Genomic DNA, 22,805 nt, shown 5'->3' on the forward strand with positions numbered 1-22,805 from the left:
GGCCTAAGACACATAAGGCTCACTTGTAGCAGGCTATCTTTGTTTTTTCTTATCACTCCCATTCTGTTTTTTTTTAGAAATTTCCATGCTCCCTATTTGTTTCAGCTAGGATTATCCCATTAGCCAGCAATGACACCACATATGCTGTAAGAGATGGGAAACCAAAGTGACTCCACCTGAGTGAGAATTTTCCTCTTCCCTATATAACCCCAGGACCTTTGTCAGCCTCTGTGAACTGACTAAGATTCTGAGGGTAACACCAAACCAGGGATACCCTGCCAACTAGAAGTGATATACAGTTTTAGAGTAGGATACACTGAATTCAAGAGAAGCTTTTCTTATGAGCCATAAATGACACTCCTTCCTTCTGTGTTCTCTCATTGTTCCTGCTCCCACCCCTGAGATTTTCATTTTAGGGCCTCCCTTTGTGTGAGTTAAAATGTACCAGCATGAAAAGGCCTTTTTTTTAAATATATTTATGATTCTTTTATGGAAATCCCTCTTAAGTCCTTTAACTGTAGATAAAGATTTAGGACTTATCTACCTTACAGAGTTGTCATTATAAAAGAAGTTAAGTGCTGTGATTTCTTAAGGTATTAGCACTGTACTCAGGGCAATTTTGACTAAGGTGAAATAGGGAGACTTGTGTGCAAACAGTGGTTCTGACACATGCCAATTGTATGACTGTAGGCAACACTTCTTTGACCAACCTAGTTTTTAGTCTCCTTATCCTCAAAACAAGGAAAACAGTATTTATACTAACTCTTTTTACCAGGTCATTGTAAAGAAACACTTTGGAAAATTTTAAATTGACACAAAGTCAGGACAAATGAATTTTGTGCATGCACTAATCACAAGTGACAGGGAAAATAATTAATAGGAAACTCTAAAGCTGTTTATGTTTAAACATAAAGAGTTATTAAGCTTTAAAGATTTCTTTATCTCTTACTTTTCAGAGAATTAAATTTTATCTGGAAATTTAAAAGCTCAACCTTGCAAAAGATGTGTCCAATAAATCTAACTACTTTTGCCAAAAATGTTATGACATAAAGCAGAAGAAAGTTCTTACCTTTCAGACTGGGCTACAGGTTCTAAGGACAGATGGTAATGGTTTGAAGAGCAGCTAAACTGTTTTAAGAATCCTTTTAGGTATCTGAGCAAAGCTTCAAGCTGCCCCACCCTACCTTGAAAAGTCATACTCCTGATGGAGATGATGTCATGGCTTTATAGAAACAAAGCCAAGGTGCAGTCCAAGGGTAACAGCACCACCGAAAGGAATTCTTTAATTCACTCCCCCAGGCAAGTCCTTCACTTACAGTGCCTCAGCATTTCCATCTGCAAAAGACAGACAAGAAGTTCTTATTACTAGGCAAATCTAATGAATTGAATATTGATAGACTACAGGACTCTTAGGGTAAGTTATTTAAGATTTCCCTGTGTTTCAGGCTCTATCTATAAAATGGGGATAATCACCCATAAAGGAACCACAGAACTTTAGAGGCAGAAGAGATCTCCTAATTCTTCTATAGAGGAAGAAACTGGGGCCTAGATCATACAGCAAGTTAGTGATAGACTTGGGAGTAGATTCTAAGTTTCTTGATTCAACATTACTTAAGTTTGGAAAATGCCAGAAACCTATATGATACTATACAATATTATTATTCAATGACAAGCAGAATTAGATAATAAAGATAAGGACAGAGTGCTGAACCTGGAATCTGGAAGACCTGAGTTCAAATCCAACCTCAGACACACATACCTAGCTAAATTTTAATTGTTGTTTGCCTTAATTCACTGGAGAAAGAAATAGCAAACTACATCAGTATCTTTGCAAAGAAAATCTGATACAGGGTCAGGAAGAGTCAGTCATGTCTAAATTATTAAAAAACACATCTGAGAATATTACATGAAAAGAATTTTAATGAATATTCCAAAGGATGAACTCATTGAAGAAGAGTAATTTTTAAATAGATAACTTTTTTTTTGTTTTTTACTGAAAATGGTATTATAAGAGGGTATATGCTACCACAGACTGTTTGTTAACTTTGGGTACTAGCTGAGATTCAAGTTATCAACTGAGCCTGTACATTTAAAACTGTTTATATTTAAAATATAGAGAGTTATTAAGCTTTAAAGATTTGTAAAGACAGATACAGTCCTCATAGATGATATATTTGACCATATAAAAATTCAGAACAAATACAATTAATTACCAGTCAAACAAGCAAGACTCAAACTGGGCCAACAAATCTGAGTGATCTCCCAAGGGTGCTTAAGACATTTCAGCCAAGAATTTCAGACGCCACCCAAAAGTTTTCCTGACTCTGACAATAGCTGGCTGACCTTATCACCTAATTTTGATGAAAGCCTCAAAGTTCTTTAGTCATAAAACTGGGAGAAATAAGAATTATACTAGAGGGGCAATGAAAGGCAAGCACTTTGTAAACCTCTAAGCTTTATATAGCTTTTGGCTATTGCTATTATAAAAATGTCAATCATCATTATCACTCTACAAGAAAATGATGACAACTTTTGATAGCAAAGGTCAGTGGAAGTTCACAGAACCCATAGGTCTATTTAACTCTTAAAAACCCTATAAAGAATCCATTGGGCAATTTTGACTAAGGTGAGAATGGAAGCACTGTACAAGAACCTGAACAATGAAGTCTGTGCACTTCACTGAGGGAAGAATAAAAGTAGTGGAATAAAACCCAATCACTGGATTCAAAGAGCTATAATGCAAGAGCAACACAGATAGAAGTAAAAGTTAGAAATGATCTCTTTAAACTACAGTTCATTTTCTTTTGTCAGCTGTTAAGTTCCCATTCTTTTGTTAATATATTTATTTTAGGCAAGGGACAGGAAGAAACAAGAGAAGGGGGAAGTCGAGACTATTTAATTCAAAATTGTTTAAGGTATAGGTGCTTTTGAGAGTATTAGACCAAAGGAGGGGAAGCAATGTGATATAATGGAAATAACAATGTAGTCATATATTGCTTTACAATGTGCAAAACTCTATATATTATCTCATTTAAACTTTATCATAACATATGAAATAGGTGCTCATGGCATTAATATTCCTATTTATGAGAAAACTCAGGCTGAGAGAGAGGGTCAGTAACTTGTGTATGTTCACAGTAAGAGTCAAAGGCACAGGGCAACTAGATGGCGCAGTGGATAGAGCACCAGCCCTGGAGTCAGGGGTACCTGGGTTCAAATCTGACCTCAGACACTTAATAATTACCTAGCTGTGTGGCCTTGGGCAAGCCACTTAACCCCAATTACCTTGCAAAAAAAAAAAGCCCTAAAAAGAGTCAAAGGCAGGCTTTGAATGCTGCTCTTCCTGATTATAAATCCAGCACTATATCTAGCACCTGAATAGAGTTTAAATAGGTTAGAAAACCCACTGGATTCATATTCCAGTTTTACATTTAAGATCATAGATTTAGAGTTAGAAGAGATTGCCTCAATTAACCCAATATCAGTCTTTTAAGAGCCAAGGGATCTTGGGTGAGTTATTTAACCTCTAAGATGAGAGGGATGATCTCTCAAGGCCTGTCTGCAATTCTAAATCCTATGACCCTTGAGGATAGAGATTTTGTCATATGCAAATTTTGTGTCAACCTCAGAAAATTAGAAGCATTTTAAACAGAGTAAACATTTAAGAAATGTTACATGCATTGCATTATATTGTATACTGTGACTACCATATAGTCTATGAAAGTACAAACATTGATTCTGGTTTATATAAGAGTCATAATTGTACTATCCCAATTTTACACATAAGGAAACAGATCCAGTGTAGCGAACAGACCTCATTAATAGTAGTCAAGAAGAAAAAAAAAATAAAAAAAAAGTAGCCAAGAGCTAGAACGCTGGTCTCTGACCGCCCCCCCCCCAAAAAAAAAGATGCTTTCTACTTCCTCTCACTTGCTCCATCATGGTTAGCAGGATGAACCTACCCAAATGGATAGAAATAGAAAGAGTTATGGGCTGGGTCAGGAGACTGACTGATCTGCCCACCTTTTTTAATAGCAGATCCACCAGGCTCACTTTTCCCTCATTTCCTTTCACTTCATTAAAGGATGAATAGTGATAAAGAGAGGTTAATGCTCCTTTGAGATGATCCATCAGGAGAAGAGGAAGAAAGAGAATTGAGCCAGGAGATCTTCCTCTCACAGCAGGCAATAAACCTTGTATGGATATGGCAGATGTGAACAAAGAAGATGGAGCAGATCCCCTCTTCTTGGCTGCATTCCCTGCCCCCACTCCCTCTGCTGCAGTTGCGCAGCTTGATGTGCACACAGATAGAATGGCATGGGAGAACATCAATATTGCCTTTAACAAGAAAGACGCCCAGGAACAAATGGATAACAAAGATGCTGAGAGACTCGGGGCTGTCTGTCACCCTTTGTTTTCCCACCGTGCTATATGAGAGCAGACAGTATCTACAAGACCAGCCCTTACTGAAAGCAAACAGGCAGCACTAGCAGTTGTGGGAAACAATAAGGAAACTAGAATTTTTGGTGGCGCTAAACTGGGGTGACATTAGGCAGCCCTCCACTGGCTGACAGGGCTCATATCAGAGGGAGCAGTACAGTAGGAAAAATATAAGTTGGGTTAGATCCCACCCTTGATACTGACTAGCTGAGATTTTTTTAAAAGAAGATAACATAAAACTTATCCCACCTATTTTAATAGTGAGTGATACTGTGAGAATAAAATGAAAGAACCCCCAGCAAGAAAGCATTTTTCCCCCATTAGCTCCTTTCATGGAAATCTTAAGTGATTTACTTCTTTGCAGAATGAACAATATAAGTGTATTCCATACATGAAAAGTTGAGGATAAAATGCATTTTTATAAATTAAAATACTTTTATGAATGTACTCTGGGGGTTGGCCACTTTAAGAAAACGTCCAAGGATTCTTTTGGGAAATGAATGACCAAATTTAAGTTAAGCTCTTCTCTAAGGTTCATTACATATTCCAGGTTTTCTCTGCTATGTTATGTTTACCTACTTCTCAAATCTGGAATCAAGTCCTGGCTCTGTCATTTTCTAGATGTAAGAATCATAAAAGATCACATAGCCTCCCCCCCCATCTATAAAATGAGGCTGGGATTTAGATGAGAAGATATCTCAAGTCCATTCCATCTCAAAATCTATGATCTTATCATCTAAAGTCACCTAATTTTTCAAGCTCATATAATCCTTACCTAAAAAAGAGGGAGTTTTTCAAGATACTCTCTCAGGTCCCTTCCAGATATATACTGATTCAATGATTTTCCTTTGCACTTAACAGAAGCCTAAAATTTCTGGCTAGATAACCCATGTCCTTTCCTTTCTTAAAAGTAAATCTTAGGTATCTCTCTGCATTGACATGCCTTTCCTATCTTTCTCCTAGAGCCACAGTCCAAATGACCTTGTTGAGTCTACCTCCATAACATTTCTTGCATCTATACCCTTCTTTCTACTCACTCACAATATCTACCCTGGTTTAGCCCTTCATTGGTTCTCACTTGAATTACTCCAATAATCTCCCTGCCTCTGGTCTCTATTTGCTGAACCATCTTCCACACAATGGTCAAATTGATGTTGCTAAAATGAAGATCTTACCACACTCCCTTTAAACAAAGAAAATTGTTCCAGTCAACTTGGTGGGTTATGGTTCCCTATATCCAACATTGTCTATCTCTGTGCCTAGAATATGGGCACTCCTCATCTCCACATTGCGCAATACCTACTTTCCTTCAAAGCTGGGCTCAGGTGATACCTGGTCCAGGACCTTTTCCTGACACTCCATTGATTAGTCCTCTCTCTCTTGAAATTAAATTTATATTACTTTATTTTATTACCCAGGAGAAGCTAAGTTCAAGTCAGGTCATTTTTTCTTTGTATCTACCGCCCAGAATAATGCTTTTATACATTGGAGTTAAACCAAATCCTCTCCTGCCATTTCCATATTCTCTTTGCATCAACTTGCTAAGTCTCAGGACTAAGAGACCCAGATATTCTCATGACATACTGAGGTCTCCCTTCTGGCTTCCCTAGCAAATGTTCTGACCTATAGCTCGTTTCTCTTAAAGGTTCCCTTACAGCCTCCATTGGCACCCCTCTACCAAGTCACAACCACCTCTTCCCCATCATAAATCATAATCAGTATTTCCAGACAGGGCTTGAAGGTTTGCAAAGTGTTTTCTTGACATATATGATCTCATTGGACCCTCACAATGATCCTCATTTTACAGAAGAGGAATCGGAAGAAGGCAGAGATGAAGTAACTTGCCTAGCATGAACTAACTTGGTATTGGGCCAGATTTAAATTCCAGGGTTAATAAGTTCTCACTACATCACCATGCTACAATTTGAAGCTTCTCATTTTAAACATGTAATAACTTAAGCTTATAGTAGTTAGACAACTTGTCCAAGATCATTTGTATCAGTAGTAAGAAGAGGAACTGAGAGGAACTCAGGTTCTCTGACTCCAATTCTCTATCTGCCACAAAATAATGATGATGATGATAATAATTAGTACTTATACAACTCTTTAAGGTCTGCAATATGCTTGAAATATTAGCTCATTTTATCCTCACCACAGCTCAGGGAGGTAAGTGCTGTTATGGTCTCCATTTTCAAAGATAAGGACACTGAGGCAGATGGAAGGGAAGTGACTTGCCCATGGTCTTACAACTACTAAGTGACTACGTTAGGATCTGAATTTGAGTCTTCCTGACTCAAAGTCCAATACTCTATTTACTGCACTGTTGACATTTCACCATCATGTTATTGCTTAAAATGATGTGAGACGGTTAGTGAAGGCATCATTATAGCCATTTTTCAGAGAAGTTTGGAGTCTCAGTGAAGTGTCTTGCTCACAGTCATTTCCAAACAATCTATTTTAACTCAGATCTCTTCACCCCATGTTTCTTTTCACTGTGACCAAATGCTTCCCAAGACTGACCTGTTTCAAACCTCACCCCCTCTATGAATCTTCTCTGGTCTCCTCACTTTTCTTCTGCTCCTCTTTAGGTACAAGTCTCCATTTTATTCATTTGCAGTCATCCCCATTGACTGGAAGATTCCTGGTTTAAAGTCTTAATCCCCATCATGGGCACCATGGTCAAGGTCAGGGGCCACATTTTCTCTTTCTTTAGTGTCTTTTTCCATGCTTTCATCAGTCTTATTCCATAGCAGGCAATCGATATCAACTAACTAGTTTAGTAGTTTGCATTAGTTTGACACTTTTAACTATTTCCAGTTCACTTGCACATATAATGAGTACTGCTGGCACTGTCATGCCTGTCCCTGGTTTAGCTATTGACTGTTAGGCTGTGGCTCTCAGAGGGGGAACACTGCATCTGCAGGACTTGCTGAGGACAAGGCTGGACAAGTCACCACAGCGGTGAGGTTTCATCATTCAATCCAACCTGGGACTTTCATGATTCATATATTCAGATACAAGCCAAAAGGGAATTCCCTTTCTTCTACTGCTCCCATATATGCACACTGACCTTTCTGAGGACTGGCTTTTTGCATGGTACCACCAGTTACACTAAACAAGAGATGGTTTCTCCTTAGCAAGATGAAGAAATCTAGAATGAGAAAAAGAAAAATTAGAAATGTGAACCATCCTTCAAAGTAATCTACAAATGTCCAGATAATGAAAAAATCAATCTATCTTCTGCCCCATTCAGAAACTTAAAGCATTTCTCCCCCCAGACAAAAAGCCCTTGAAAGCAAAGACAGTGAGCACATACCTCTTTTGTAAAGTCCTAGTTAGAGCATGAATAAGTTATAAGAACTGGTTGAATTTTTGACAGTTTTAAATGTGGGACAACACAATATACCAGCAAGTATGCCATATATTAATGTCTGTGTTCCTCTTGAGAATTGACACACTTAATTCTAATAATGTTAGATCTGTAGTCACAGAAAAATCCTCTACCAATTGCTCCTAGTTTTGCCTTCTGATTATTTGTTGTTGATAGAGAGATGAGGCTCAGAGAGGGGAAGAGACTTGCTTAAAAGTCCCATAACCAGTTAGTGGGTTAATAACATGCTTCAGATTTTTAGTTCAGTTCTCCTTTCTATTATACAATCCTGACTCTATCAACAACAAATAATCAGAAGGCAAAACTAGGAGCAATTGGTAGAAACTGCAAATAGGTTTAGTTTGGACTCAATGTAAACTCCTTTTAAAATATTAGTTCTCCAACAGTGAAATGAGTTGCTTCAGGAGGTTGAGCTTACCTTAATTGGAGATCTTCAAGCAAAGGCTGATGTCTGATGTGCTCAAACAGATTCTTTTTCAGCTATCAGAGACTAAATTATGTAGAGATCCCTTCCAACTCTGAGATTCTGATTCTTTAACAGAGTTGGATGGCAACTCTACATAATTTAGTCTCTGATAACTGAAAAAAGAATCTGTTTGAGCACATTGGACATCGGCCTTTGCTTGAAGATGAGAGCCTAGATTTCTAGATTTTTAGTTCAGTTCTTCTATTATACACCCTGATTCTCTATCAACAACAAATTATGGAAGGCAGAACTAAGATCAATTGGTAGAAGCTGCATTAGATTATTAAATTCTATAGCATTCCAAAATTTCTTCAATCTTGGTTAAAATTCTCACATTTTAATCATTGTATATTTCTGCCTTCCACATGCACCACAGCCAAAATATTTCTATCAAATGTTGGTAACCTCTTAGCAAGGAGCCTCTTCAAGTTTAGCTAGGCTAGTTCTCTGATGACAAGACATTACTAGGCTACACATGAAGCTCTTCACTAAGATTCACTAAAGTTTGTTCTCTACAGGGAAAGTCTTTGAAAACTTATGGTCACAACTAAATCAGGATGAGCTCTACATACATTTCCAAGTATCAATACAGTCTCCATACTTGTTACTATTCTAAACATCAACATCTAGTTGCTCAACTAACTTTAGGAAATGATACTGTTACATTCAGAAAGCATGAAATAAACAAATGTGCTCAGAAGAATCTTCTTAAAGTATTTAATATAGTTCACTTAGTTTGGCATTTAAACTAAACTGATGGGGCGGCTAGGTGGCACAGTGGCTAAAGCACCAGCCCTGGAGTCAGGAGTACCTGGGTTCAAATCTGGTCTCAGACACTTAATAATTACCTAGCTGTGTGGCCTTGGGCAAGCCACCTAACCCCATTTGCCTTGCAAAAACCTAAAAAAACAAAAAAAAACCCCAAAAAACTAAACTGACCTGAACTCAAGCAAAATTATATTATATAAAACCTAAAATATTATATCCTTAAAATAGGTAATCATTGATTATTAAAACAAGGGGAAGAAGGATGAAAGGGTCCACTGGGGATATGATAATAAAATACTGAATCTTTAAAGAAGCAGCTAAGATCTTCAAACCCAAGACTACATTCCCTATTCATTACCAAAGAAGATCCCATTCTGATATTACTAGCATAGTAATATAAAAATTTGCAAAATGTTAAGTGATCAATAAATGTGACTGATAGAATGAATGGACTAAGATTTGAAAACAGAAAACAACAAACTAAGAAGCAGTATGAGGTATTGGAAAATATGGGTCCCTTCTTCCCTAATAACAGAGTTCCACTGCAGATGTGTTTTTCTCTTGGAGATGGAGCTTTTTATGTCTCCAGAAGAGACAATGTTATGGCTACAGCTTCATAGGTCCATGGCGAAAAATCAAAAATGAGACAGCCCTAGTCCCTGACATCAGGAAAGCTCCCCTTTTCCTTGGCTTGTGCTGAGGAAAGGGGAGAAGGAAGGCAAAAGAAAAAGACAGAAAATATATAAAAGGAAAATTAGTACAATAAAGCAAAAGACATGCTCTAGGAGAACTTTTGAGTGTGGCAATCCTCAATGCTGTAGCACAGGTAATTGATGCTCAGTACTTACAATGAAAAGTCCTGTATACTTCTATTTGGTACGGGCACTAGGACAGAGAGAGAGAGAGAGAGAGAGAGAGAGAGAGAGAGAGAGAGAGAGAGAGAGAGAGACAGAGAGAGAGAGAGAGAGAGAGAGAGAGACAGAGAGAGAGAGAGAGAGAGAGAGAGAAAGAGAGAGAGAGAGAAAACATCGACAGTAGACATATCTATAAAAACAAGACAATGCTATTTTCCTTGAGATTTGAAATTGGATGTCATGAAACAATCTCCAAAGTGAATATGAAACACATATAATGATCAGACACCTATTTTCCCACTGTCAATTAGATTAATTTAAAGAGCATTAAAGCAAGTTTGAATTGTCTTAACCACATAAATGCTTCCAAACAAGGCTCCAAACTCACAATCTAGAACAATTATGCATTCCTCTTAAATCAGGAACTCATCAGGAACAGCATAATGTTAGAATAGTGCTCCTAGCATTGGTCCTAGAATTACATTTCAAACCCTGAAGTCACTTCAGGGATAATTTGTTTTCACCTCTTACCACATGTAAAAATTCTATAATATCGCCTACAGGAAGCAACCATATCTGCTCCAAAATATAGCTTACAATGTCACAAGACAGCCAGTTACACATAGGACAGCCAGAAGTTGTTAGGCTTATATGACATTAAGCTTATATGACATAATTTATATTCCACTGATTCAAGTTCTACCCTCTGAGGTCACACTGAACAAGCCTATTCCCCTTTCACTATGAAAACTTTTCAGAAGTCTGAAGACAAGAATCATGTCCCTTCCCTCATCACTCCACCCCTCAACTGCAGGATCTTCTTTTCTTTTAAACATGTTCCTTCAACTAATCTTCATGATATGATTTTCATACTCTGCCATATTCTCAATATGCTCTAATTTATCAATTTCTAGTTCACTTTGATCCACTAAAACATGCTACAAGACCCTGATAGCATCTAGGAGAGAGCCTGACACATAGGAGGCAATCAATAAATTATTATGATTGATCAATGAAAAACTTCCTAATCAGAACATCAGAGAGGGATCCATCCACAGGAAAACCTACTTAAGCTGGGATTAGAGACCTCAGGTTTCCTTCAAAGTCAAAACCACCAAAAAAAATCCCTTTCAGATAATAAGCTATGACTCTTTATGAGTACATAATGATTAAACAAATGGGTCTCATGAACTAATTCCTACAATAAATACATCCTTCAGAGTCATGGTTGCAAATATGCATCAGGAAAAGTAGACCCTATTTGTACCAACTCTCTGCCCTCAGAATTCAGTAAAACCAAGAATTTTCTTCTAAAGTGAATTTAAAGGTTTTGATGATAAAACTCAGTTCTGCAGTCATTATTTAGTATTCTTTTTTTGGTAAGGCAAATGGAGTTAAGTGACTTGCCCAAGGTCACACAGCTAGGTAATTATTAAGTGTCTGGGACTGGATTTGAACCTAGGTACTCCTGACTCCAGGACCGGTGTTTTATCCACTCTGCCACCTAGCTGCCCCTTATTTAGAATTCTTACAGCATTCTCTGTTGGTCAAATGTTGTCACAATCCCTTACCAGATAATTCACATAGTGATGAGACCTACTATGTCATATGCTATAGGGCAAAGGTATCAAACACTCAACTTGCTAGGGCTGTGTTTGGTCCAAAATATTCCTGAGTACAGCCAGAACCAGATTAAAATGTAATTTGGAAATATTTTTTTAAAATACAATAAAACATAGAGAATACTAATATGTGTTTTTTTAAGGCAAAAATACAATAAAACATAGAGAATACTAATATGTGTTTTTTTAAGGCAATATTCAGTCTGCAAAGATTCCTGTCCCCCCCCTCCCCCACACACACACACTTCTATTTGAATTTGACACCAATGCTATAGGGGAGTACAGAGAAGTACAAGAGACAATGTCCTAAAGGCCCTTATTTGGGAAAATACACAGAACTACCAGTTCCAGATCACATGGGTTTAAATGTCTGTTAAATAGGATTTGATAGGCAATATAGATTAACAGTAAATGGGCTACTATACAAGAAAATTAAGTCCCTGTCCTTCAGGAGTTGTTAGTCTAGTTCAAAAGAAAAATGCATCTATACCACAGAAATCAAACTCACAATAAGGAAATGAGCAGGACAGACAATACGTGTTGTAAGGAGTAGGGAGACATGGGGGGAAGGGAATGTGATGGCAAAAGGTTTTCCTAAAGGGAGGACAGTCTGAATTGGGTTTTGAAGGATGGCTAGGATTCAGTGGGTGGAGAGAAGTTCTCCATAATGGCAACAGCCATATCATTTCCCTCTATATCAACTCAAGACCTAACACAGTGAAGTGTACAATAAATAAAGGAATGACTTATTTCCAAGAGGAGAGTATGGTATGTGCAAAGCAGACAGAAAGGCACAAAACAAATTCAGTAGACAGGATTTGTATAGGTGAAGTAGAAAGTTAATGAGTCTTGAATGCCAGGTTAAGGAGGACAGACTTTGTCCCATAAAGAGTAGGGAGTGACTGGAGATTTGGAAGCAAGGAAGTAATATATAAGAAAAGTAGTCCTTATGGAAGATTAATCTGTTACTGTGAAGGATGAAAACCAGGAGGGATCATAGGCTATCACCTTGGAGTGGGCTAATTGAATAGGCATGCATGAAATATCAAATGACAAAATCCTTTATGAGAGAAATTCTTTATCTCATTGGCCATATGGGCACCATTCCCCTAGGATATACCCTGGTCTAGAGGACACCTGGCCTCTAATACAAACTCTATCTACTCTATATACACTGTTAGAATAATATTTCAAATGCACTTTTTTTGTTCATATCACTCTCTAGTTCAAAAATCATTTTTTAAAAGATTTTATTTATTTTGAGTTTTACAATTTTTCTTCTAATCTTACTTCCCTTCCCCCACCCCAGAGAAGGCAATTTGCCAGTCTTTACATTGTTTCCATGGTATACATTGATCCAAATTGAATGTGATGTGAGAGAGAAATCACATCCTTAAGGAAGAAACATAATGTATAAGAGACAGCAAGATCAGACAATAAGATATCAGCTTTTTTTTTCCTTCTAAATTAAAGGTAATAGTCCTTGGGCTTTGTTCAAACTCCACAGTTCTTTCTCTGGATACAGATGGCATTCTCCACCATCACAGACAGTCCCAAATTGTCCCTGATTGTTACACTGATGGAATGAGCAAGTCCATCAAGTTTGATCATCACCCCCATCATGTTGTTGTTAGGGTGTACAATGTTTTTCTGGTTCTGCTCATCTCACTCAGCATCAGTTCATGCAAATCCATCCAGGCTTCCCTGAATTCCCATCCCTCCTGGTTTCTCATAGAATAGTGTTCCAAGACATATACCACAGTTTGCTAAGCCATTCCCCAATTGAAGGACATTTATTTGATTTCCAATTCTTTGCCACCACAAACAGGATTGCTATGAATATTTTTTTTACAAGTGATGCTTCTACCCTTTTTCATCATCTCTTCAGGGTATAGACCACAGTAGTGGTATTGCTGGATCAAAGGGTATGCACATTTTTGTTGCCCTTTGGGCATAGTTCCAGACTGCTCTCCAGAAAGGTTGGATGAGTTCACAGCTCCATCAACAATGTATTAGTGTCCCAGATTTCCCACAATCCTTCCAACAATGATCTTTGTCCTTTCTGGTTATATTGGCCAGTCTGAGAGGTGTGAGGTGGTACCTCAGAGAAGCTTTAATTTGCATTTCTCTAATAAATAATGATTTAGAGCAATTTTTTCATATGACTATGGATCACTTTTATCTCCTCATCTGTAAATTGCTTTTGTATATCCTTTGACCATTTGTCAATTGGGGAATAGTTTTTTTTTTAATTTGACTCAGTTCTCTGTATATTTTAGAAATGAGTCCTTTGTCAGAAATACTAGTTGTAAAGATTGTTTCCCAGTTTATTACATTTCTTTTGATCTTGGTTATAGTGGTTTTGTCTGTGCAGAAGCTTTTTAATTTAATGTAATCAAAATCATCTAGTTTGTTTTTTAGTGATATTCTCCATTTCTTCCTTAGTCATAAACTGCTTCCCTTTCCATAGATCTGACAGGTAAACTACTTGATCTTTTAGTTTGCTTATAATATTGTTTTTTATGTCTAAGTCCTGTATCCATTTTGATCTTATCTTGGTATAGAGTGTGAGGTGTTGGTCTAATCTAAGTTTCTTCCATTCTAGTTCAAAAATCTTTAATGGCTCTCTAGTACCTAGCAAATAAAGGGTAAACTGAATGAACCTGGCATCAAAATCTCTTACAGTCTGATTCCTAATGGTCTTTCTAGTCCATTTTAAACTACTGCCTTTTCCATACCCATTTTCCAATTATTCACATAAATCATCAATTAATCAACAATCATTTAGTCCATGAAATATCTACTATGTTCCAAGAACTGTGCTAGGATATAAAAACAACAAGAAGAACAAAAAAAAAATCCCTGATCTCCAGAAGCTTATTCTATCAAGCAGATGATAAGTGCATTTATTTAAGTTTTTCCAGAATAATTGTATATACAACAAATTAAAAGTCAATACATGTTAGGGAGGAGAGCACAGGAAATTGGGAAGAAGGACTGTGAAAGGCGTTGTGTAGAAGGCTGTACTTAGTATCTGAGACTTTAAGGAAGTAATGGGATCTGTGAAGCAGAGGCAAGGACAGAGTTAATTTCAGGCATGAAGGACAGTCAAAATGGCTGTCTGCTTGTTTTTCCCTGAATACATTTTATTTCCCATTTCTAGGACCTTGGATATGATATTCATCTGCCTAGAATGCATTCCCTCTTCCATCTCTACTTGCTAAAATTCTTCCTATTAATTAATTTCAATTATTTATTAGTTCCTCATCATTATTAGTGCAAGAGGTTACTACTATTGCAGATACAAAGATAAAGACCAGTGACAATCTGAGAAAGAGTTTGCAAACCAACAGGGGGATACAACAGACTCACAAATAAATAGAGTAATCTCAAGAGAAAGAGAACCCTAATAACTCAGGCTTAGCCCTATGGAGGAGGTGGCACAAAAGTTGGATTTTGAAGAAAATGAAGTATGCTACAAACTTCTAAGTGAGGAGGAAGTACATTCCAGACCTGGAGAATCACTTATGCAATGGTCCTGCAATAGGAGATGGAATGTTGAATGAGTATATGAAGGGGAGGCAAAATGAAATAATAACAGAAATATAGAAAATGAGTTTTAAATGCTAGATGACAATATATTAAATTTTATCCTAAATAAAAAAGGAAATGATAGATGACATTTTTGTGTAGGGAAGGAAGTGTCACAATTAGATCTATGTCTGGCAGGTATATGGAAGATAGAATAGAATAGGTGGAAAGGCAGAGAGAAGGCAAGAGAGATCAATTAGAAAGGACCTTATTGCAACAGTCAGGTGAGAACTAATGAGGACTTGAACCAGAGTAGGAGTGAAGAGTAAGAGGAGATGGATGCAAGAGATTCTGTGGAACTAGTATCAAAAAAGACTTGGTAAATGACTGGATAGAATAGGAAAATAGTATGAAATGATAGAAGGTGGTAATTGTGGATCAAAGAAACATAGTGGTAGATGATGGCAAAGTACAGGTATCAATTCCACTTTCTCAACATTATCCCCCAAATATCTTTTTTAAAAAATGCTTCAAATTAATTTCTGGAGTTGTAGAACCAAGAAAAGGTTAAGGTGAGACATCTTTCCAGTATGAGACAACTTAGGATGTTGGCAATAAAGATCTGTGACAACAGGATAAGAAATGGCTCAGAGCAGTCTACACAGCAGTAACCCCAGTAAGAGGCTTTCAAGGTCTCTGCTATAGTAGCAGATTAGGAAGCTCTCAGCCTAGGGACAGTAGGGGAATCAGACAACTGGAAAGATGGAGATCATAGGTGATCCTTTGTTGGCATTTGGTGCAGGATTTTGTTGCATTGTCTATATTCAGTTCTAGGTCTTTTCTCCAGAGTGACAAGTTACAAGGGAACAGGGGCACTGGGGACAGTTCCGGGGGGCAGAAGAGTGCTTGTGGTCAGTCACAAGTGTGACCACATCTCTACTTAAATCAGACCACCTTGGAAGCACCAAAAACTTACAGATCCAAGAACTAGCTTTGAAAACAGCAGTTCAAAAAACCTGAAGCTTGGGACAGTGTCCCTTCCACACAAGAGCTGAGTCCAACTTTAACATAAAGCTAAAGAAAGGGCAGCTAGGTGGCACAGTAGATAGAGTGCTGAGTTTGGAGTCAGGAAGACTCATCTTCAGTTCAAAGATGGTTGCAGACATTTACTAGCTATGTGACCCTGAGCAAGTCACTTAACCCTGTTCAGTGCCTCATCTCTAGAATGAGCTGAAGAAGGTAGTGGCAAACCACGATATTGGTAAACCACACCAAGAAAACCCCAACTGGAGTCATAAAGAGTTGAGAACAACTAAATAAAAAGTCAAGAGATAGTCTGGGAAATAGAAGTGGATCATATAAAGCTACTATGTGACAGGGAAGATCAATTCACAAACTTAAAAGAAGACATCAATGTCAAAATAATTATAAAACAAAACCTCAAAGAAAAACATAAATTGGACACAAGCAGAACAAGAATTCCTGGAGTAGCTCAAAAAGGATTTTAAAAACTTTATAAGAAAGGTGGAGAAAAATATGGGCAAAGAAATGAGAGTAATATAAGAAAATCAAGAAAAGAGAGTTAACAGCTTGACAAAAAAGGCAAAAAAAATTTTTTTTAAGAAAATAAGACAAGGGGGGCAGCTAGGTGGCATAGTGGATAAAGCACAGGCCCTGGAGTCAGGAGTACCTGGGTTCAAATCCGGTCTCAGACACTTAATAATTATCTAGCTGTGTGGCCTTAGGCAAGCCACTTAACCCCGTTTGCCTTACAAAAAAACCTAAAAAAAAAAATAAGACAAGGATAGTCACATGGTGCAGAGGATATAACACCAGTCCTGGAATCAGGAGGACCTGAGTTTAAATATGACCTCATATACTTCACCCAAACAAAGTAAAAATAAGGGATTGTAACAGAATCTACCAATGCTTCAGTTTAAGTAAAAAAAGGCAGGGGAAGCAATCATCATTTCAGACAAGAAAAGTATTAAAAGAAATAAGCAAGGAAACTTTTTTGCTAAAGGGTACTATAGACAATGAATTAATATCAAAACTATACATGTATCTACCAAATATATATTTAACATAGCATCCAAAACTTTAAAGGAAAAGTTAAATGAGTTATAAGAAGAAATAAATCGTAAAGCTATACTAGTGGGGTACCTCAAATTTCTCCTCTCAGAACTTGATAAATTGAAACATAACAAATAAGAAAGGAGTTAAAGAGATGAATAGAATTTCAGAAAAGTTAGACATGATAGACTCTGGAGAAAACTGGATGGAAATAGAAAGGAGTATACCTTTTCTCAGTTATGCAATACACCTTTCACAAAAAGTAGCCATGAATCAGGGCATAAAAATTTCAAAAATAAATGCAGAAAGGCAGAAATACATCTTTCAGAAATAATGCAATAAAAATTACATTCAATAAAGGGTTGTAGAAACATAAATAAAATGAATTAGAGATGACATAATTTAAATCTAAAGAATGAGTAGGTCAAAGAACAAATTATAGAAACAATTAATAATTTAATTAAAGAGAGACAATTCCATAAAATTTGTGGCATGCTTAAAAGTTAAAGCAGTATTTAGGGGAAATTTTATATCTCTAAATGCTTAAATCAATAGAATAGAGGAACACAGATCAACAAACTGAGCATGCAATTTTATTTATTTTTTTATTTTTGCAAAGCAATGGGGTTAAGTGGCTTGCCCAAGGCCACACAGCTAGGTGAATTAAGTATCTGAGGCCAGATTTGAACCCAGGTACTCCTGACTCCAGGGTCAGTGCTCTAGTCACTGCGCCTCCTAGCGGCCTCTAGAGCATGCAATTTTAAAAACAAGAACTAGAACAAACTAAAAATTCCCAATTAAACACTAAATTGAAAATCTTGAAAAAATCAAAGTGGAGACTAAAATTTAAAAGTTTATATAAAACACTGAATAAAAGTAGGAGCTGGTTTTATTAAAAAAGTAAAACAGATAAATTCACTGATCAATCTGATTTTTCAAAAGCAAAAAATACTAAATTACTGATATAAAAAATGAAAAGGGTTAAATTCACCAGCAATGAAGAAGAAATTAAAGCAATTATTGGGTACCATTGTGCCTAATTATATGCTAATAATTCAAGTCAGGGCTGTCCAAAATGCAGTCAGTCTGCAGTATGATTTTATGTGGCCCCCTGTGGGTTTACTTTAGTAAACAAAGTTGAGTTATTGCAGAGTTCTCACTAAAATGGCAAATCAAAATATATTATCTATTATTTCAATAAACACTTGTAAAAGTAAGGTTGGACAGCCCTGATCTAAGTGAAATGGATGAATAGTTACAAGAATATAAATTGTCCAGATTTACAGAAAAGGAAAAAGAATATTTATATAACCCTCCCTTAGAATAAGAAATTGAACAAACCATAAATGAATTTCCTAAGGAAAAAACCCCCAGGAACAGATGGATTCATAAGTGAATACTACTAAACATTTAAAGAACAATTAATTCTAATACTATGGAAACTTTAAAAAATGATGCCCAGCCTGACTCCTGAAGAAAGAAGGGAGGAAATGTAATTTTTGCAGCTGGTTTCAATGAAAAGGAGGAAATTTAATGAACTAGTAGAAGAGGCCTTCTAGGCATAAGATAATATTAACTAAGTAGCTATATGACTTTGAGCGAGATACTTCCTCTTCTCTTCTGATCCTATGTCCTAATCTAGAAAAATGAAGAAATGGGACTAGATTAATCTTATATGAGACTATGATTCTAGGATTTCTATGATCCAACTGCCCTGAGCCCAATTTCCCAATCAATAAAATGAGAAACAAAACAAAATACCTGGCCATTTATCAGCTCTACAAGAAAGTTCTAAAAGCTTAAATAGCAGCAGCATCAAAATGTTCTTTCTAAAGGCATTTTTAAAATTCAATCAGGAATGGAAAGTTAATATAGTAAGTGAACTGAAAGTCACCGATTGGTCAGTGAAGAAAAACAGTAGAGATCAAATACTATTTTTTAAAAAGCTAAATTAAAGTGATCAAAAACAGTTTCAAGGAAACAGCTGAGGAAACTTCTTTAAAAGGCAAAAGAATATGTATGAATGAATGAAAAGAACTAAGTTGGATATTTTAACAACAATCTGTAAACTACTTGCCAAATTCATAGGATCTTTTCAATGAAAGAATGGATGGAACGAACCGATGAGTATAATTTAAAACTTTCAAAAAGCTTGTCCTTCACAAGAGTCTTAATTAGACCATGTAAAAGAATGTCAAAACCTTACTTAAATTAAAAGTCAATTATGAAAAAAAAAGTTAGTTATGAAGCAAAGAAAAAAAGACTGTCTACCACTAATTTACCTTACAATAGTGTTGAGATAGGCAAACAGAAGATGTTCTAAAAAAGAACCAAGGGAAGCATGAATAAGTTTAGAAAGTGCAGAGAATACCAGAACTAATCTAGGTAACTCAAGGACAAAGCAATATGAACTAGAAAGAGCAATGCCAATTACTCGAACTAATGACTTTTGAATTAGTTGTAACCCTAATGGGGAAAGCCCAGCTTTTACTGTGGAGATTTCACTGAAACTGACTGCTCAGGGTACATTAGCAAATCACCAGAGTGATGGTAGAGGCTGGAAAGCACTAAGAGGACAGAGATTATTGAACTATAGAAAACTACTGTCCTATTTTATCTTACAAAAGGTAATCATAGAATGTTCTAGATGTAAGAGTTCTTAGAACTTCTCCCAATCAATCAACCAATCCCTCACATGTTATAAATAAAAACTGAGGTACCTGAAAAACTAAATGAAAACTAAATTTTATAATTTCGATCATATTTGAAATGTAGTCAGGAAGTCCTTAAAGAAATAGTGTGATGTCTCCTGTAAAGTAAGTCTTAAACTTCTAATTTTTCTTGCTGTACGTATCTGTATTTTTACACAATAGGTTGGCAGAGGAGATATACAAATCAAATACCCCTACTACGCGGTATCATTTCCAGAGTCCTGGATTCAGTGTCAGTGACCTCCAAAGCAACAAAAGAGTTTCAAGTATATAGAAGGAAGGTCATAAATGAGAGATAGAAAAAAAAGATGGCTTTTATGCAAGCAGAAATGAAGATAAGCATAGCCTCATTTGAGAGCATAAAGTCATAAATAACAGATTTTGTGGTTTGTTTTTTCTTGAGGCATAACATTAACAAAGGCAATATATTTGTTTTTTTCTAATTCCACCAATATTCTCAGAGGGTCTTGTAAGTATAGCTTTGTGCAATATACTTTAATATATTTTAAATTTCCAAAATTCATGCCATCTCACACAATCATAAATTTGAAAACATCTATTTGAGGAAGCATGTGTCTGTGACAATAAATCAAGAAACATTTATTTTAATGTGTGCAAGGTCCAGAGATAGGGGCTGAGAATACAATGACAAAAAAGAAATAGTTTTTACTTTCAAGGAACTTAGGAGTAGTATGGGAACACCATGAATGTATGTGTGTATGTGTGTGTGTGTGTGTGTGTATGTATGTGTGTATGTATGTATATAATGTGGTAGAGTGAAAAGAATATATACATATATATGTGGCAGAGTGTGTATATATATATATATATTATATATATAAATGTATATATTAATAATCAGTAGACCTAGGTTCTGCCACAAACTGTAATCTTGGGAATGTCACCTAAGTAGATTTTTGGGCCCTGGTTTCCTTGGCTGTAAAGTGGAAAAACTTGCACTATATGATCTATAAAATCCTTATCAGCTGACATTCTGTGATTCCAGAGGAAAAGGCATTAGATGAGAAATCAGGAAATCTGTTGCTTATTTGCTGTGTTATCTTGAATAAGTCAATTTCTCCTTTCAATCTAGGTTTCTTCACCTATAAAAAGGAAGAGGCTGAACTAAATAATCTCCACAGTTCCTTCCAGTTCTAATATTCTAAGAATTTTTTTTTCATTTAGACTTGTGATTTCATCAGTATAAAGAATTTTTTTTTTTTTTAGATTTTGCAAGGCAATGGGGTTAAGTGGCTTGTCCAAGGCCACATGGCTAGGTAATTATTGAGTGTCTGAGGTAGGTCGGATTTGAACCCAGGTACTCCTGACTCCAAGGCTGATGCTCTACCCACTGGGCCACCTAGCCGCCCCCAGTATAAAGAATTCTAAGAACAGAATTTCTCTCTACTGTTGTAGTTCTGCAACTCAGACATCACTTGCAATGTTAAAAAAAAATCCTAAAGTATTGCAAAGCACTTGCCTACTATATTACATTGCAAGTATGTATATGTCAGAAGTAGAACTCGACTCTAGGGCTTTCTGAACACTCTAATAAACAGGCTTGGGATTACAAAACTTGAATAACCAAAGGAAGCATGATATAGGGGTTTAAACTAGAAACATCAGGTGTCTTAGGTCCTAGGACTAACCTCATCATTAAAATATTCCATAGCCCCATGGCTGCAGTTGTTATAATGCATAAAAAAGCAATATGAAGTAGTCATTCCCCATTCTTGCCAAAAGATAAAGATTATCTTGTGCAAAGCCCAAATGGAAGAAACTCCCTATGAATGATGAGATAGATGTTCCTGCCTGTGGAAGATCCTATACTAACTGCACCACATGTGTTATAGGAGCTCTTCAATGACATATATAGTTGCTCAAGGAAAATTGGTCTAATAATTCATATAGGAAAAACTACATGAATGAAAAATGCATATTGTTCAAACTATAACATGCAATTAGATTAACAGTCTAGTGAGTTAATTCATAGGTACATATATACATCTGGGACAGGCATTGAAGATGGAATAATAAGCTAGGTGGAGAATCAGAATAAGAGCAGGGAAGATCACAGTTGGGAAATTGTGTAATACTTTCAATGATCCCAAACTGCTCCCTGACTCCAAAGTCCAGTTTAAACGCTAATAACTCTTCTGATAATGTCAAAGGATTGTGAATCATAAACATCACAATAACCAAAGAATATAAATTGCAAGTGAACAAAGGAAAATTGCAAAGTGAACAAAAGAAAAACACATGTGAGCATAAGCAGGCTGTCATATTTCCAGTGATGCCCTAACAGCTAGAAGTGGCATGAACCAGCATCATTGAAGACATATGACTAGAAAAGACAGGTCAATCCATGTAGTAAGCATGAGATATAACAAAGAGACAGCATAAATGATACACTAGTATACAAGAAATATTAAAAGACCCAGAGTAAGACACTGAATACATTTGATATATTCTCTGTGGAGAATTTAGAGAAGAGTATAGATTAGAAACACACAGGATGAGAAGGCATTGTTGTGATCTGTACTATAGGAAGTCCACACTAATGAGATCACTGATCCATCCAAGTAATAAAATAGAAGTCTATTATTGTGATCTGTGATTGTGCTATTCTCTCTCCTGGACTGTAAGTTCCATGATGGCAAATGTGGTGTCTTATCTACATTATTATCTTTCCTAGCACCTACAGATTTTAAAGTGTTATAAATGGCTCATAAATACTTAGTCGAGTGATTAAAATGGCTTTTATTAAGACATCTTAATAAAATGACCACCTTTCTCTCAAGGAAAGGGGGGTACTGAATCCCCAAAATACTAGGTCTTATGCACTTTGAAAGGCTTATACCTCCCACTTTGTTCCAATCATTGGCTGGGGTCACAATCTAATTGATACATGTGACTCCATATGTTTTCCCCAACCCTGCTCAGGGAAGG

The 22,805-nt window shown here is 36.4% G+C and overlaps 1 protein-coding gene across 12 annotated transcripts in view; it reads right to left on the minus strand.

Moving 5' to 3' along the window:
• Positions 1 to 22,805, minus strand: part of SCMH1 (Scm polycomb group protein homolog 1) — a 156,500-nt gene that overhangs the window by 103,250 nt on the left and 30,445 nt on the right. For all 12 annotated transcript variants that reach the window (XM_074217760.1, XM_074217759.1, XM_074217758.1 and 9 more), the window contains 2 exons: positions 7,511 to 7,591; positions 1,185 to 1,335 (listed from right to left, as the gene is read on the minus strand). In XM_074217760.1, the coding sequence (XP_074073861.1) occupies positions 1,185 to 1,197 (13 nt within the window). In that variant the 5' untranslated portion in view covers positions 1,198 to 1,335; positions 7,511 to 7,591. The remainder of the gene's footprint in view (positions 1 to 1,184; positions 1,336 to 7,510; positions 7,592 to 22,805) is intronic.

Source organism: Macrotis lagotis, chromosome 1 (assembly GCF_037893015.1).
Source record: "Macrotis lagotis isolate mMagLag1 chromosome 1, bilby.v1.9.chrom.fasta, whole genome shotgun sequence".
Classification (NCBI taxonomy): Eukaryota; Metazoa; Chordata; class Mammalia; order Peramelemorphia; family Peramelidae; genus Macrotis; species Macrotis lagotis.